We start from the raw sequence: 17,198 nt of genomic DNA, 5'->3' as shown, positions 1-17,198 counted from the left end.
GATCACGTGACCATTGGGATGCTGCAATAGTTGTGTGGAAACCAGTCAGAAGTCACTTTTTTCAGTGCCATTGTAACTGTGAAGATCACTTGATGAACTGTTGTAAGTTGAGGACTACCTCCATTCCTTAATTACAACAAAAATGAATATTCTTAGTTTAATTTTTAGAAGGGGGTGTCTGCAAGAATTTTCTTTTATGTTCTTTTAAATTCCCAATGTTGCAAAATTGTAAAAGTCTTGTTTCATCCTTATGTCATATGAAAATCAGAGAGTCATCACAATGAATGTGAATTTGCATTGACAAAATAAAAATTATGCTATTCAAGTTGACTGCATAGCCTGAGATCCGTAGCTTCCATATTGCATGCCTGTTATTTTAATGTGGACATGTTTTATATTTAATTGACATTCTGTGTACTTTGGAGAAATGGCTTGTCAGTTTGGTTTAGTTCGGCCTAAGGCATGTAGCTCAAGCTTCTCTTATGGACTTTCTTCCTAAGAGCACAGCAAATGGATATGGAAATAGAATGAATATTTCAATAAGTTGAGAATTTTTTTCATTTATAAAGCCTTTTAAAAAGTGAAATTAATTGGGTATTGGTATTATCTTACTTATATTTCAGTCTTGCAAATTAATTGTATCCTCTCAATCTAACTAACTTTCGTTCCTCTCAAAGTAAATATAATGTTTTTTAAAAAATTATTATTTTGGTACTAAGGAAAAATGCTTAAAGAATATGTCAGAAATGAAAACATTTTTAAAATTAATTTAAACTCTAAATTTATTGCTTTATTACAAACCAAAGGAAACACTTGAAATAAAAATACATCTTTATATATGTAATGAGAACATTGCTTATTAAATACAATTAAGACAGTATATAATGAAATATAGCATAGGTAACAATTTTATTGAATGATTTAGCACTGAGCAGGAGTAAGACAAAGGTCTGCAATGTTAATGAATGAATTAAAGAATAAATTTAAAAGTCATGTTTGTGACTTTTAAATGTAGGATGAGTGTTAGTTGTTAGTTACACAAAATCTGTGCGTACCTTTGTATATGCTCCACTGTAGACTGAAAACCCAAACGATTTGGGTTCATGGCTCTGAAAAATTAAAATATTGAAAAGCAAAGTACTGTAGTTGTGTTTGTTGGATAAATGGGGTGAATGATTGCAAATTATATGTAAATAGATAATTCTTTGGGAATTATAGAGGAACATAATACAAATGTGTTATGCATTATGATAACCAAAGGTTTGGCAAAGGAAGCAAAGTTAACTATATATAGGAGTGTGTTTCTGTCCACATTGTTATGTTGAAGTGAGTTTGATATGTCAGGTGAAACATAAAAATAATTTAAATGCAGTGTTGATGGTGATGCTGCCAACATCTTGTGTGCATGTCTGCAGGCTAGGGAGGAGGAACAAGCTAAAGCTTAACCCTGCCAAGACTGAGTAGTTGTTAGGTTTTGGACACATACACACCCCAAACTACAGATATTTCATATTTAATCTTCTTTGGAATAACATCAGCAGCATCAGCACCACCCAAAAAACTGGTGCACAATTTGGGGATGTTCTTGGACTCACGGTTACTGTTCAAGGAGCAGGTGGCAATGAGACAAAAAAGGACTTTATGTAAATCTATCTTCAGAACCTGTTTCTTTGTTACATGGAAAAGAGGTTTTTCAGAAAGTCACTTGTGGTTTGATTGTCTTGTGTATGTCCTATCACAAAGTGTTCTACATAATGCTGCCCTTGAAACCTACTTAGAAGCTGCAGCTGATCCAGAATGCAACAGCAGTTATTTGTATGCCTTATTAAGCCGGTGTAATGTCCCCCCCCCCTTCTTGAATTACCAGTTACCAGAATTCTTTCTGGTGAAATTCAAAGAATTAGTTATCATCTTTGGAGCCTTTATGGCATAAGACCTGGTTAAGGAACACCATCTTTTGTAGTTTTTGTCAAGCCTGTGCAATTGAGCAAAAGGAGCATTGATATTCATTATGTTGTGCTACTTGATGGGACATGGAAAGTTCTCTGTTGTTGTACTTAAGAAGCAGGTATGGTAAAACAAACTAAAATAGGGGTTCAAATGAATGGATGCCCAACAAATGTGACCAGAATTTAAAAATAAATGAACAGTGTAGAACAAGCATATGGCTGGTTATAGAGACTGAATGAGGATCAAATTGCCAAACAAATATATGAATAAAGTGTGTATTGATCAGGAAAAAAAAGGAAATATTAAGAAAATTATAGTTGGATGGTGTTCCTCAAAAGAAGATGATTTTTTTAAAAGTAAAAAGACTGTATGAAATAGTATATGTGTGTTGGTGTAAACTAAATACAGCTGTACTTCCTTTTATTTTTCTTAAATCATGACTTCTTTACTTTGTCTTACTCTGTCTTACTCTACGTCTGCTACTGTGCATAATTCTGGTTACTCCAAAAGAGGAGAACCGTGTGTGTGTCTGTACTGCGTGTATTTAGGTATAGTTAGAGCTTTATCTGGAAAAGTTCCATTAAACACTTTAAATTAAACTTTATATGTTTTGATACTGATCCATTGGGGAACCTCGGGATCTTCCCCCATTTCCCAGTCAAATTGTTCATCTATTTTCCAAGCCATTTGCTTGCCCTGACAGTAACAGCAGAAAAATTTGCTACTTTTCATTAAGAATATACCTTCTTTACTATGTTATGTATTATATTTTTACAACATGTTTATTAATGCTGCAGGCTACAATTATGTCAGGGAGTACAGTGAGCCTGAATCATGATAACTCTCAAGTTCGCAGCCATCTAGGAAGACAAGCCAGCTTTCAGGAAAGAAGTACTTCGAGGCCACATTATAGCCAGACCACTCGAAGCAACACATTGCCTTCAGATGTGGGGAGGAAATCCATAGCCCTTAGGAAAATGAAGCAAGAAATGAAAGAAATCATGTCCCCAACTCCTGTGGAGTTACACAAGGTAGTGACTTTTTGATTTCACCTTCTGGCTAAGCTCTGCATTATGAAGAATTGCAAAGAAACTGCTCACCTGATGATATCTCTGCAAATGCTGCAGAAAAAAGTCTTACATCTCATTCACAAACATCCCATGCATTAGATTTTTCATGAAATGTATCCTGTCTTGAATATCTTATATTGATGAATTTCTGTATGCCATCCAATTGAGTAACTGAATTTTTTAAAAAATATTTTCTATATATTACCTTTTGACATGTTTCTTGTGAGTGACCTGGAATTATTAGATGAAATGGGTAGCTCTCTGAAATAGATACAAGTAGCCTTTGACTTACAGCCATAATTGAACCCAAACATTGCTGCTGCTAAGTGAGATATCTGTTAAGTGAGTTTTGCCTCATTTTGCAATCTTTCTTATTACAGTGGTTAAGTGAATTACTGCAATAAAGTTAGTAACACAGTTGTTAAGTGATTGACTTCCCCATTAACTTTGCTTGTCAGAGGGTCACAAAAGGTTATCACAAGAGCCCAGGAGACTGCAACTGTAATAAATATGAACCAGTTGCCAAGGGGCTGAATTTTGATCACATAGGGATGCTGCAATGGTTATAAATGTGAAAACAGGTTGTAAGTTATTTTTTCAGTGATACTGTAACTTCAAATGGTCACTAAATGAACTGTTATAAGCCAAGGACTACATAAAAATAGATAGGCAGGCAGGCAAATGCAGGCTTTTCCCCTCCAAATATAGTTGTGGATGTTTTTCAATCCAGATATTTCCCAGGCAAGATCACATAATTGTTCATTATGAAGCATGCAAAATAAAATAGAGAAATTGGTTAGTTGACTAAATATGTTGATGCCATATTTGACTTAGGTATTGCACATGGTAATAGAAGTTCACAATCTCACCCCTGCCTCTTTCTCCTCCCCCCACCTAAAAAGATATTCCTTCACAGGACATAGAGATTAAGGATGGAAGAAAGATTAAGAGGGAGGGAGGGAGAGCCTAACTGTTTTGATTTTCTTCTTCTGTGAAGTAAAGCAGCACAACATAGAGCAGTGCAGCATTTTCATTTCTGCAATAAATGTTGTGGGTGAATAATAATTTTTATGCTACTACTCTGGTAGTATTCAGCTTAGACTAACCATAAGAATATATCCAATATAAATAAAGTGCATATTAAATTAGCCCTTTGAACCAATGTTCAGTATTTTCTCGGAGTTGAATATTATTTGTTATCCAATGTGCTGCTTCAGCAAATATACTCCTCATTCTTAAATGCCTACAGAGATACTGCAAGTAAAATAGTTACATGGATAAACATATAAACAGCTGGAATTGATTTAAATGCTCTGACATTCATATTATTTTAACAGCCTCTAAGCTCAGCATGCAACCAAATATTTATTCATTTATATTTCATATTTCTAAAATGCACACTTCCATCAAAGTATTACAATTCCTATTGAAAAGATATTTCTGTTTGTATTCAACTATCAAAGATGCATATTTTAATCCAGAGCTTCCATGGGGATGAGAGGGATTGTTCCACACAAGCAGCCTACTGTTCACCCAAGTGGAGCATGCATGCACATACTCACACGGAGGTGGGCTTCAGTCAGTTCAGACCGGTTCAGGCAAACTAGTTGTTAAGATTCTGCACAGTTCAGCAAACCAGCAAATCCCATGACTGGCTGGCCTCGGCCCGACCGCCCACTCCACCCCGCCCTGCCCAGTCACTCCTCATCTCACCCTCTCTCCCAGCATAGCTGCTATTGCTCTCTGTCTGGCTCCATCACTTGCTTCGATCACAGTCTCTGTGGACCAGCCAGCTTGCCTGCCTTCATCATCACAGCTGCATCCCATGCGGCACTCTCCTGGGCCCAGCGGGGTAGCCCTGATCTGCCTAGGTTAGCTTGTGAGCAAGGCCCAAATCACAGCCTAGCTGCCTCCTATGTGGTCAGAGCCTATCACGCAGTGGTCGTGTCCCAGCTCTCTGCCTCACATGCCTTCCTTTTCCAATCTCCATTCCAGCAGCAGAAGCCTTGAGGCAGAGGTAAGTGCAGCCGGGCACCCCCTCTGGGAAATGAGGCTGGGAAGGATGCTCATCTCCAGCAGCCTTGGTTCCAGCATGGCATTTCCCCTGAGGACCACCCGTCATCAGTTTTACCTTTGCGGGCAGCTGTGCACTAGTCCCATCAGAATCTGAAAGGCAGGGCATTCAGGCTGGTGGAGGCGCACGGAAGCTCTGGAAGGTAAGGTCAACACCAAAGGCAGAGGAGGGAGCCCTGCTGTACTCTTCTGAAGAACTGCTTCAGATGGGCCTGGCAAGGCTCACTTGCCTTTTATGCCTGGAACACGGGGCCTCTGGGTGACTGCCACCCGCTCGCCTTTCCCTCTGCTTCGGGTCTCACATCCAGCCTGTGACAGGGATGTGTTGCTTCTGGGCTGGGCCAACTAGCAGGTGGGTGGGTGGCCTCTAGGAGAGCTTCCGCACTGGGGCTGAGACCGCTGTTCTGTTGCAGTGCATGAGTGCAGACCTGGGACTTCTGTTTGCCCTCCCAGAGCACCACTGCCACCGGGTCCTGGCCCCATTGAGATCTGAAGGGCAGGGCACATGGTCATGGAAAGCCTGGAGCTCCTCAAGGCCTTGGGGGCAGATCAAGTTGTCCAAGGCTTTGCTCCCTGGGAAGAGCTCCATTGTGAATGGCTGTATACCCAGACCAGGTGTTTTTCTCAGACTTCCCGCCTCACATTGGGCAGTGAGAGGAGACAGTGTGTGGACGGGAAGGTTGCCTGCAGTTCGTTCCTGCAGCCAAAGCCAGGACCTCTGCAGCCTGGAGGACCTTCCGGGACATGTCTGCGGAGAGGGGCGGCATACAAATCTAAATAATAAATAAATAAATAAATGTCAATGGCACACCTGAGGCCTTTGTTCCAGTTGTGCCCTGGGGGATGGCTCTGGTCTTGGTTTCAGGGCCTGTGGCAACTTGAGAGCAGGCCAAAAACATTTGTGAGTTGACATTAATACTTAGAAGGGACTTTGGGAGGGTGGTCCTATACCATTTCAGAGCACACAGAACTTGAAAAAACAAACAGTTCCACTAGTTATTTGTTCTCACTGTCAGGAACAGTGTTCCCCGTAAGCTGCACGTGTGCACACGCGCGCGCCCCCAAATACCCCCACACACACCCTTTTCCACGGGCGCACACTCCCCATCCCCCTGCCAGCCCGCGGGGGGTTGTGGGGGCGGGGAGGCGCCGGCAGTTAAAGGAAAGGAAGCCACGGCCACCGCTGCCTCCCCACAGTGCCTCCGGCCCCCTTGCGCCCCTGGTCTCTCTGCGCTGTCCCCCACCCACGCGATCCACCCCCTCTCCTCCTCCACCGCCTCCTGCCTTGGGGCGCAACTTCTCTAGCGCCAGTGGCTGCAGCTTCTTTTCCTTCTCTTCCGTGCTCCCAGCCAGGGGGCTGCGAGAGGGGTTTTCTCTGCGCGCTTCAGGAATGCCCGCCCCGCCCATCTTGCAGTCCCTCGCTGGGGGTGCTTTCGTCCCAGACTTTCAGCAAGGGGGCTGCAGTAGAGGCAGGGCAGGTGTTCCCGGAGCACTCAGAGAAAGCGCTCTCGCAGCCCCCTCGCTGACACAGAGAGAAAGGGGGGGAGAGAGAAAGTAAGTGAGAAAGAGAGAGAGAGAGAAAGGGGGAGAGAGAAAGAAAGCATGAGAGAGAGAGAGAGAGAGATAGAAGGAGAGGGAGAGAGAAAGTGAGAAAAAGAGAGAGCAAGAGAGGGAGAGAGAAAGAGAGAGAAATGACTCTTGATTTAAAGCATATGGTAAAAAGCACCCAAATAACAGAGAGAAAAAACCCAGCCGTTTGTGTGTGTGTGTGTGTCTGTGAACTCTTGAACCATTTCCAATAGCTCACCTGTTATTGGAAATGGTTCAAGAGTTCACACACACACACACACACACACACACACAAGGGGGGAGGAGACAGGGATGGAAAAAGAGAAGATAGTAATAATAGTAATAGATTTTGGTTTTGTTTGATTATTAATTTCTTTTAATAAAAAATAAGGGAATTTTTTTCTTATTTATTTATTTGTTTATTTATTTATTTATTTACTTACTTACTTACTTACTTACTTATTTATTTATTTATTTATACTTCTATGCCGCCCAGTCCAAAAGGGACTGCCGCTCAGACACTATAGTTTTACGCCCACACAAAAAAAAAGTTAGAGGGAACATTGTTGTCAGGAAGTTTCTCCTTGGTTTTAGGTTGCTTCTCTCTTTGTTCACTCCATTGTTTCTTGTTTTGCTTTTTGCTGCTTTGTGGCAGCCCCTCAAAAGCCTCTTTTGTGACCTGTCTATCATACTCTTGGGCAAAGAATGTGAGCCATTTCTTCCTTTCAGAGGTCCATGAAGGTACATTTATAGTATGTAGATGCAGATAATAAAGTCAAAAAAAGTTGAAAAGTTTTACAGAATTTTTTATTTATTATTATTTATTTGTTTTGTCAAGTACATATTGGTGGTATACAAAAAAAAATAACAATAATTATGTACTTGATACTATAGATACGATGAAGCTGGGTGTGACTAGGAGTGGCTGGGAGGGGAGGGGCCGGGCAAGGCACCTTTTGACATGAGTTATGTTGAGTTGGCCAAGCCCACCCAGTCATGTGAACACCCAGTCACACCCAGCAATTCATTAAGACAGATAACCAGTTAAAAAATTTGAATCCCACCACTGTTAAGCTCACACATATTTGTGCAAGTGAGAGTAGATGTGTATGCATGCTTGTTGGCCATTTCCGCAGCCCCGTTTGCAATCTCTTCATGGCCCACTACTGGGCTGCAACTCACAGATTGGGTACCCCTGCTCTAGCCGGAAAGAATATGGAAGAGAATATTCAGTGATGGGCTACGAGCCGGAACACTAAATTGCGCTCACCACTGTGGCTCATAAGTTCTTGCAGGACCAGCGCAATTTTGCTCCTGCACCTGAGAAGGAAACAAAATCAAGCACGGAACCGCAGGTGCGCCCGTGTTTCAGCATGTGCAGAAGCAAAAAAACCTTGCCGAAACATGGGCGCACCTGCTTCCTCCACAGGTACAGCAGCAAACTCGCACTGGTCCCGCAAGAACTTATCAGCCACAGTGGTGAGTGCAATTTAGCGTTCCGGCTCATAGCCCACCACTGAGAATACTTGACATTTATGTTAATATAGAATTTTGCAGTATATTATTCCAACCATCAAATTATCATAAAGATGCATATTGATATCCTTCTGTGGAGATGTAGGAAGTGTTAAGTTTTCATCACAAGTACCGTATTTTTCTGTATATAAGACGCACCTTTTTCCTCCCTAAAATAGGCTGATAATTAGGGTGCATCTTATACACTGAATGTAGCTTTTTTCCCAGCTCTAACTAGCTGCTAACGATCTTCCCAGCTCTTACCTTGCAGGCTCTTTCATTGTTTCTCTCTGTGAAGAATGTTTTCCAAGCCCTAAGTCTTTGCAGGGTTTGTTTCATTACTCTAACTTGCTCTGAGTAAGTTTCTTTCTAGCCCTAACCAGGTGCTAACGATGTTCCCAGCTCTTACCACTTGCAAGCTCTTTCATTGTTAATCTCTGCCAAGAATGTATTCCAAACCCTGCCTTTGATTTCTTTCTCATTCTCTATTTGCTCCAAATGTTTCTTTCCAGCCCTAACCAGGTGCTGTTAATGTACCCAAGCTCTTTCATTGTTACTCTCTGTGAAGAATGTTTTCAAGCCCTAAGTCTTTGCAGGGTTTGTTTCATTACTCTAACTTGCTCTGAGTAAGTTTCTTTCAGCTCTTTCACTGTTACTCTCTGCAAAGAAGAATGTTTTCCAAGCCCTAAATCTGTAGGGTTTTTTCCATTGCTCTATTTGCAATGTAAGGCAGCTCTGAGGAAAATTTATTTATTTATTATTATTTGGATTTGTATGCCGCCCCTCTCCGAAGACTCCGAAGACGCACCTGGGATCGGCTGGGGTGTGAGTTCAGATGGGGGCGGTTAGCTTTCTTTTCTTTTAAAGTGAGAGAGAGAGAAAAAGGGGGCGGGTGAATAACAAGCTTCTGTAGAGAAAGAAATGTGTATCTCCCATCAATTGCAATGTAAAGACAGAAAGACAGAAAGAAAGACAGAATTACACTGCAACTGATGGGAGATACAAATTACTTTCTCTAGAGCAGTGTTTCCCAACCTTTTTTGAGCCACGGCGCATTATTCACATTTACAAAATCCTGAGGAACATTGAGCGGGGGGGGGGGGCAAAAAAAAGTTTGGACAAAAAAATATCTCTCTTCCTCCCTTTCGCTCTATTTCTCTCTCTCCCCCTCTCTCTCTCTCCCTCTCTTGCTATCTCTTTCTCTCCCCCCTCTCCCTCTCTTTCTCTCTCCCTCTTGCTATCTCTTTCTCTCTCCCCCTCTCTCCCTCTCTCTTTCTCTCTCTCCCTCTCTTGCTATCTCTTTCTCTCTTTCTCTCCCCCCCTCTCTCCCTCTCTCTTTCTCTCTCCCTCTCTTGCTATCTCTTTCTCTCTTTCTCTCCCCCATCTCTCCCTCTCTTTCTCTCTGTCCCTCTGTTGCTATCCCCCCTCTCTCTTTCTCTCTGTCCCTCTCTTGCTAACCCCCTCTCTCCCTCTCTCCCTCTCTCTCTTGCTATCTCTTTCTCTCCCCCCTCTCTCCCTCTCTTTTTCTCTCAGCAGTGGCAGCAGGGTGATCAGCTGTGAGGCGGAGCTCCGGAACCGAGGCACCGACGGCGGTGGCTATACATGTTGCTAGACGCCGTACATGCTGGCGTTGCGCTGGGCATGGACGTGGGGCTGGAGCCTCCGTCCCAGCCCAGCCAGCAGGCAAGTGCCAGCCACGCAATTCCAGCATGTCCAGCTGCCGCCGTCGGTGCCTCTGTTCCGGAGCTCCGCCTCACAGCTGACCACCCTGGCGCCTCCCCACGGCTACTGCCCGGTGCCTCTTGCTTTATTCGCGCTCTCCCACTTTTTATTTGTTTCCCCCCACTCTTCTTGTGCACTCCTAAGGGAGTCCACGGCACGCAGGTAACTAAGGGCGGGCAACCGGGCAGGGAACGCCGACGGGCCGACCACCGGCGGCTCCCAAAGGCTAACTGGTTGGTTTGGAAAACCGGTCCAGTTAGTTGAACTGCGGCCAAACTGCGTTTGCAAGAACCTGGCGGCTCTCCTGCTTAGGCGAGCACGGCAGACGTTGCGTGCAAGCAATTGGGGACGGGGGGAATGAGCCCCTTCTGCGGTCCGCCGCGGTACGGCACCCCCATTTGCCCAGTCTGCTGGACAAGGGGGAAGGGGGAAGAAGAGCGGGGTCTGGATCCCGCTCCTCACCACCTTCTCCCCCGGAGACCTTTTCTCTCTCCACCATAGGGAGAAAAGGATTGGAGCAACTGACCGACGAGTTGTTCTGCTGCTCCCACAGCATCGCGCTGTCCCTCTTGCAGGGCGGGGAATCTTCCTCACACCTGCACCGTCCCATCCACCATCCCCTTTTGCGCCTTCTTCTCCAGCGCTCCGCGCCGACCATTCCCGTGGAATTAGCACGCACGCATTTTCCCTAAGGAACAGCTACAGCAACATGTCCAGCCGCCGCCGGTCGGAGCCTCCGTTCCGGAGCTCCGCCTCACAGCTGACCACCCTGGCGCCGCCACATGGCTACTGCCCGCTGCCGCCACCATCACTCTCCCGCTGCGTGCCGCCCTCCCGCGGCCGCCGCCCTCCCACCAGGCCCCAAAGCTCACCTGCTGCCGTCTCCAGGAAAGCTCCAGCTGGGCGGGGCGCTGCAGCTGCCGGAAAACTTGGAAGGCACAAATAATGAAGCTCAGGTTCCGGTCTCACAACTTTTTGATCTTCGCAAAAAGCTGCGAGACCAGAAGCTGAGCTTTTTTCTTCGCGGCACACCTGACCGTGTCTCACGGCACACCGGTTGGGAAACACTGCTCTAGAGAAGCTGGTTGTTCACCCACCCCCTTTTCTCTCTCTCTCTCTTTAAAAGAAAGGAACCTGGTGGAAAGCTAGCAACCCCCAGCTTAACTCACACTCCAGCCAATCCCAGGTGAGTAACCTTCCTCAGATTTTCTTCAGCTGGGCTTGGCTTCCCACTCCCAGCTGCTATGTCTTCAACCCCTGGAGCTGTCATGCAGTTGCAGAGCGATGCCAGCTCTAAGTCCAGCTAGAGCAGAAGGGGGTGTGAATCTGAACTGTGGGTGGGTGGGTATGGGAGGGGGGAGAGAACCAGGAGGAGAGCGGAGTCTGGCATGACTGATGGAGTAGTTCTGGAAGTTGAAGTCCACAAGTCTTAAAGCTGCAAGTTGGAAGACTCTCAAGTTAGAGGTTAGGAGTGCAAGGGTCTTCAAACCTGGCACGTTTAAGGCTTGTGGACTTCAACACCCATTTCTGAGCTAGCATGACTGGTGGAGGAATTCTGGGAATTGAAGTCCACAAGTCTTGAAGCTGTCAAGTTTGAAGTTTGTAAAAGGTGTACATGGTTTTAAAAAGTATACATGGTTTTAAAAAGTATACATGGTTGTAAAAAGTATTCTGCTACACTGGAATGTTATTAAACAATATAATACTACACCATTTGGTTCAGAATGCTTTTTTCCTTGTTTTCCTCCTCTAAAATCTAGGTGCATTTTATAAACCAGTGTGTTTTATATTTTTCGGTGTATGGGAAAAAGAAGGTGGATGCTTTGCTTCTTGTTACATTGCAATCAGATAGAAAAATTTCTGATAAGCATAACTTCCTGTTATGGTTAAGCCCAGAAATTATAGCTATCATTTAAACAAAACAAATTTTATTTTAAGTTGAGTTTAATTTATGATTCCAGCTTTCTCCATATCTGATAAACCCTGATTTCAGCCATAGCAAGATACTATACTTAAAAGGAAGATTTTCTACCCTATTGCAATATGGCAATGTAAATATTTGCTTGTGCTGATATGGTAATAGAGACTCCACAACAAAGCAATGGTATCAGCTATCTTTTTCTTGAAAATATGATTCTCCTAAAGTCATAAGGTTGAAATGGGCCATTTGGATCACTACTGGACTCTACATTATAGCATTTCCATGAGGTAGCTGCCTGGGTTTCACTTCTACTCATCCCATGAAAGGTAGTCTATCTCCTCTTTCAATAATTGGTTCCATAATCAACTTGCTGCAACTCCCAGGATGTTTTTTCCTTAGCATACTGTTGGAATATGTTTTCTGGCAATTTACATCCATTACTCTGTAATCTAAACCTGGAAGAAAAGAAATTTTTTACAACATCATATATTTTCAGCTATTTAAAGAGTACAATCATATCAATTCCCAGTTATATTTCCTTAGGGATAAATTTATTGAACTCTTTTTTTTTTTGCATCGCTAAGTTTTATTTTTTGTCTAATGATCCTTTTCTGAACCTTTTCTATTTTTGCTGATGCTTCTTAAAGTATGATGCCCAGGACACAATACTGTAGGTGGAGTCCATCTAAATAGAATATACAGTAATGGAATGCTTCTAATGATTTAAAAATTCTTGATGTGTTTTCCTTTTATAGCCACATCAAACTGGTGATTCTTTATTGAATAAAAAGTATTCAATAAACTACTATTCCAATATGTTTTCACAAGTACTATTACCAATATTTGTCAATGCTATATCTATGCAGAATGTTGTGTTTCTGTGTGCATTTCATTGATATTTTCAGCTCATCTTTATAATATATTAATATGATTTTGAATCTTATTCCAGAGTATTAACTATCTGCTATTTTTTACCATCTCAAAGTTAATAAAAATGTTAGAGAATAGAATTCAGAAAAAATTTTGTACTATCTCATTCAATTCTCTGCTCCAATTACATGAGAAATGTGGTTTTGTATTTTGAGGCAGCCATGCATTTGCCATAACACTGCTCATACTCGTAGCTGTCAGCTGTTTTGCAGCATATGATGCTTATGGTAATCCTCCAAAAGAGCAAAGATCTTTTCTGATTTCAAAAATAGGATAAGATTAATCTGCAAAAACTTCTTGTCTTCTAGAATTTACCAAATTAAAGTCAAGTAATTTATAATCTTGGTAGCATCTTCTCTAAGTACTCCAGATGTTGGTGCAATTTGTTTTCATTAACATGATATTTTTCCATTAATATATTGAAAAGGGGCAAGGAAAGGAAATGAGTGGAGAATACCAGAAAGAAACTATTGCTCATGCTTAGTCTATGACAAAATTTGGGAAGATTAGGCAGAAAAGTATTTCTGAATTTTAACAAATGTATGAGAAATTTCTTTATCCCTTAACAGATAACTTTATACAAGGATTCTAATATGGAGGACTTCGGATTCAGTGTCTCTGATGGCTTATTGGAAAAAGGTGTATATGTAAAAAATATTCAGCCAGATGGATCTGGAGATGTAGGTGGTTTGAAGCCATATGACAGATTACTACAGGTAGCATGAAACATTATATAATTTTGAATTCAATTAATAAAGACAAGTAGTTTAGTAAGTATAAAGAGGTTTATGTTAAGAAAACCTTTAAGCAGTTAAATTCAACATTCAGAGATTTGAAAATATTCTATATAAAATTGTGGAAATGTAAGTCTGCTTTCTCATTCACTTATTTTGTAAACCAAATAAGAGACAATGTACTTTGGAAAATTCCACTCTATCTATTAATAGGATAAGTAACAATGTCATTAAATATCTTATTGAAAGGTACTTTTTCTCCAATATAAAAGTAGATAAAGCAATTTACTTACAAGTTGAGTGATGTTATTCAATGAAAAGAATGAAGAAAATGTAGAAAAGAAAGAGTGAGGAGATATATATGGACATATATATATTCCCATTTAAAAGTGAGATTAATTTGAAGATTAGCTATAATTTAGGTAATGAATTACATAATTTTCTAATGAATTTTCTAATGAATTTTAATCACTTTTGCAATACCTACATAGGGCTCACTTCTCTTTTCTTTCCTTATAAAAAGTTTGGTTCTTCTTACCTCATCTCCACATTATTATTATTATTATTATTATTATTATTATTATTATTATTATTAATTAGATTTGTATGCAGCCCCTCTCCGAAAACTCAGAGCGGCTCACAACAAGAAACAGTTTCTGTTTCTGTTTCCCTTTTCTTTTATAGACCCTTCCCAATATAGTTATCCTTACTCTGCATCTTGGCTCTATCCTATTTTTCCCTTTTTTTTCTGCGTCCTACTAGAAACAGGAGATTGCTACAATGTACTGTATGTGTAGTTTTGTGTGAGAAAACTGTGACTGAAGAGAATAGCTGATTTTCCCTTCCCCCTAGGCTTATAGAATTTATACAAGGTATGTTTGTATGTATGATTGGTTCTTTAAATTGGGGTTTTTTAGATTATTTTTAATATTAGATTTGTTTACATTGTCTTTTTATTGTTGTTAGCCGCCCCGAGTCTGCGGAGAGGGGCGACATACAAATCTGATTAATAAAAATAAATAAAAAAATAAATAAATGCAGATAGAGATAATTCTCCAAATTAAGCTTATTTTAGGCAATTCAATTTAAATAATTCAACTATATCTGGCAGTTTTCTAAAATAACAGGGGCCCGTGTCCAGTGGAAGTATATGAATGCTGCAAAGGTATAGGTGAGAGTGAATGAATAAGTCAGTGAATGAATAAGGCAGGGAAGATGGTCATTTCTTGGTACTTTTACTATTTTTTATTGTTTACTTTTCTTTTGGGAAATAATCCTAAATAATCCTAAATTAGAATTATTTATGTAAATATAGTAATATCTGTTGCACAACTTCAACCATGTATTAATTTTCTTTACACAATACTGACTTCTCAATCAAGTCAGATAGTATGGGGAACATAAAATAAAATTTAGTAGCTTACAAAATTACATTCAGTTTAATTCATTCTCTTACAAATATTTTCTTCTTTATTTCAAGATCTTAATTTATCTGGGTCTAAACTGTCTTATATTATCCTTCACCTAAAAAAAACCTTACGGCCATCTTTTATTGTCTTGCTTGACTTGTCTTCTTTTGTTGAAAACATTCTTTTTTCCTTTTCAGGTAAATCATGTTCGGACAAGAAACTTTGACTGCTGCCTAGTTGTACCCCTAATAGCAGAGTCTGGTAACAAATTAGAACTTGTTATTAGTCGCAATCCATTAGCTTCCCAAAAGAAGGGCTCTGAGCATCAGACTTTCTCAACAGGACAATGGAGCCATCCAAACAATGCTTTCCTTCAACAAAGTGAACATAACACAGGTTCGGATATGAAATGGGAACCTATAAACACTTTATAGCCAAAAACTGTATCTGTCCAAGAGATTTAAATGGTGCTATTTTAAAAAAAAAAAGTTAGATACACTGGAAACACAGACACAATCTATTGTTGAGAAGCACACAGGGAAGATTCTGATTATTTTTCAAGGCTCATTCTTTGCTGCTTTCTTCCCAATCAATTTTTCTTCTCACTTTTTTATAACCACAAATAGTGCCATTTCTAGTTGAACTCCACATGCAAGAAAAATTAATGAGGAAAGAAGTAACTCTTTTCATGTAGATTAATCAAAAAAACTTTGTAAATGAAACCCATCCAAGTCTCTGAAAAGAGTATCCCCAACTTGAGGATTTTATTATCAAAATTTATATTAAAAGGTAGGCTAATTGAAGGAAGGAATATCAAAATATTATCAGTAAGCCCAAAAGATTATTGTATCATAGTTATTGTTTAACAAAGTGTATATCTGTTACCTCTGCGGGTGGGGGAAAGGGGGGGGGACCAAAAACTGTTACTTGTTCTGCAATCATTTCAACAAAGGTGCACACAGGATCCTGAGGGGTAAAACTTTAGATTCTGTTACAATATGATTTAGTAGAAATTACATTATTCCCTATGCAATGATATACTGAATAGGCTATGTCATGCAGCCTGTATGGATTTCTCACTTTTAGGTATTTGGAACGTATAGTGATTTCTGTTTCAAAACAATAAGACTTTTGGTAACAAGGTAATTAAAATAAGGGTTTTTTTCTTAACTGAATTCCAGTAGCAAAGTAATACTGATGCAAAAACATATGAACTGCTATGTTTAGGGAACACATATATAAATAGACTTGTACAGCAACACAGGACTCTTTAAAAAAATTAAGATAAATGAAATGTGCATTGATTTAAAGTATCTATTTAAATAGCTTTGTTGGAGCGCTCATTGATTCTGCCATTTTGAAGACTTAATTTTAAAATGTTAATATGTTTTACCCACATACTCCCAAATTCTGCCCTGTTTCTCATTCAAAGCAATAAAATGCTGCTAGTTGCTTTTGAGACCCACCAGCAGCTGCTTTGGTTTGTCTACTGTATTGTCTTGATAATTAATGTTACTTAGTGACTGGAAAGACACCGGATTTTTCTGTGATAACATTGAACCTTTATCTCTTACCACAATTTTTTTGGCCTCTTTGAATTGTCAAAATACACATAACACACTTTTCTTCACCTATTAGAGAGCAAATTTCTATGCCCTATGCACTCACATAACACTTTATCATATTCCAGCACTGCCAGAAAGAAAGAAAAAATTGAAATAAAATTGAAATCCATATCATGAACCACTTAATACGTATTTTTATTTGTAACAATGAGTATTAAACTAAAGTATTTTTGTACAAATTTAATACTTTAATAGCATGATATTTATCTTCTATGTATGGTTTCTGGGAACTCAAATTGTTAAAAATTTGTATGGAAAATGTAAAAAATTAATAAACATATTTAAAGACAATAGTTTGGATCCTAAAAGAAAAAACAGAAGAAAAATTATGGAACATTACTTCTTTTACCACTATGGAAGAGTGGAAATAGGCAAAAAATTGAGTCAAGGCCATTTGCAAAGGTGCAAACTTCATCATAAAGTGGAAAAAAATAAATTAGACAAACAGCTTACATAGGAAAATATTTGCATAAGGAAAAAGGATTGTTTCACTGTATCATCCAATCCAAGTTGTATGATCATTATTTACCCCATAAAATTTTAAGATTTAATGCAACAAATTTATTTATTTATCTTGTTTATCTTATTGATTGATTGATTGATTTGATTTGATTTATATGCCACCCCACTCTGAAGACTTTATCAATACAATTCACAACTTCATTTTTAAGCATTCAAGG

At 40.1% G+C, this 17,198-nt stretch overlaps 1 protein-coding gene across 4 annotated transcripts in view; it reads left to right on the top strand.

The window, feature by feature from the left end:
• GRIP1 (glutamate receptor interacting protein 1) overlaps positions 1–16,809 on the top strand; it is a 585,000-nt gene extending 568,191 nt beyond the window's left edge. For 3 of the 4 annotated variants that reach the window (XM_070755655.1, XM_070755657.1, XM_070755659.1), the window contains 3 exons: positions 2,748–2,981; positions 13,320–13,466; positions 15,091–16,809. In XM_070755655.1, coding sequence (XP_070611756.1) covers positions 2,748–2,981; positions 13,320–13,466; positions 15,091–15,327 — 618 coding nt within the window. In that variant the 3' untranslated portion in view covers positions 15,328–16,809. The remainder of the gene's footprint in view (positions 1–2,747; positions 2,982–13,319; positions 13,467–15,090) is intronic. The other variant, XM_070755656.1, reaches the window with a different exon arrangement.
• The last annotated feature ends 389 nt before the right edge of the window (positions 16,810–17,198 follow it).

This window comes from Erythrolamprus reginae, chromosome 6 (assembly GCF_031021105.1).
Source record: "Erythrolamprus reginae isolate rEryReg1 chromosome 6, rEryReg1.hap1, whole genome shotgun sequence".
In the NCBI taxonomy this organism is placed as follows: domain Eukaryota; kingdom Metazoa; phylum Chordata; class Lepidosauria; order Squamata; family Dipsadidae; genus Erythrolamprus; species Erythrolamprus reginae.
This window is presented reverse-complemented; position numbering and strand designations above follow the sequence as displayed.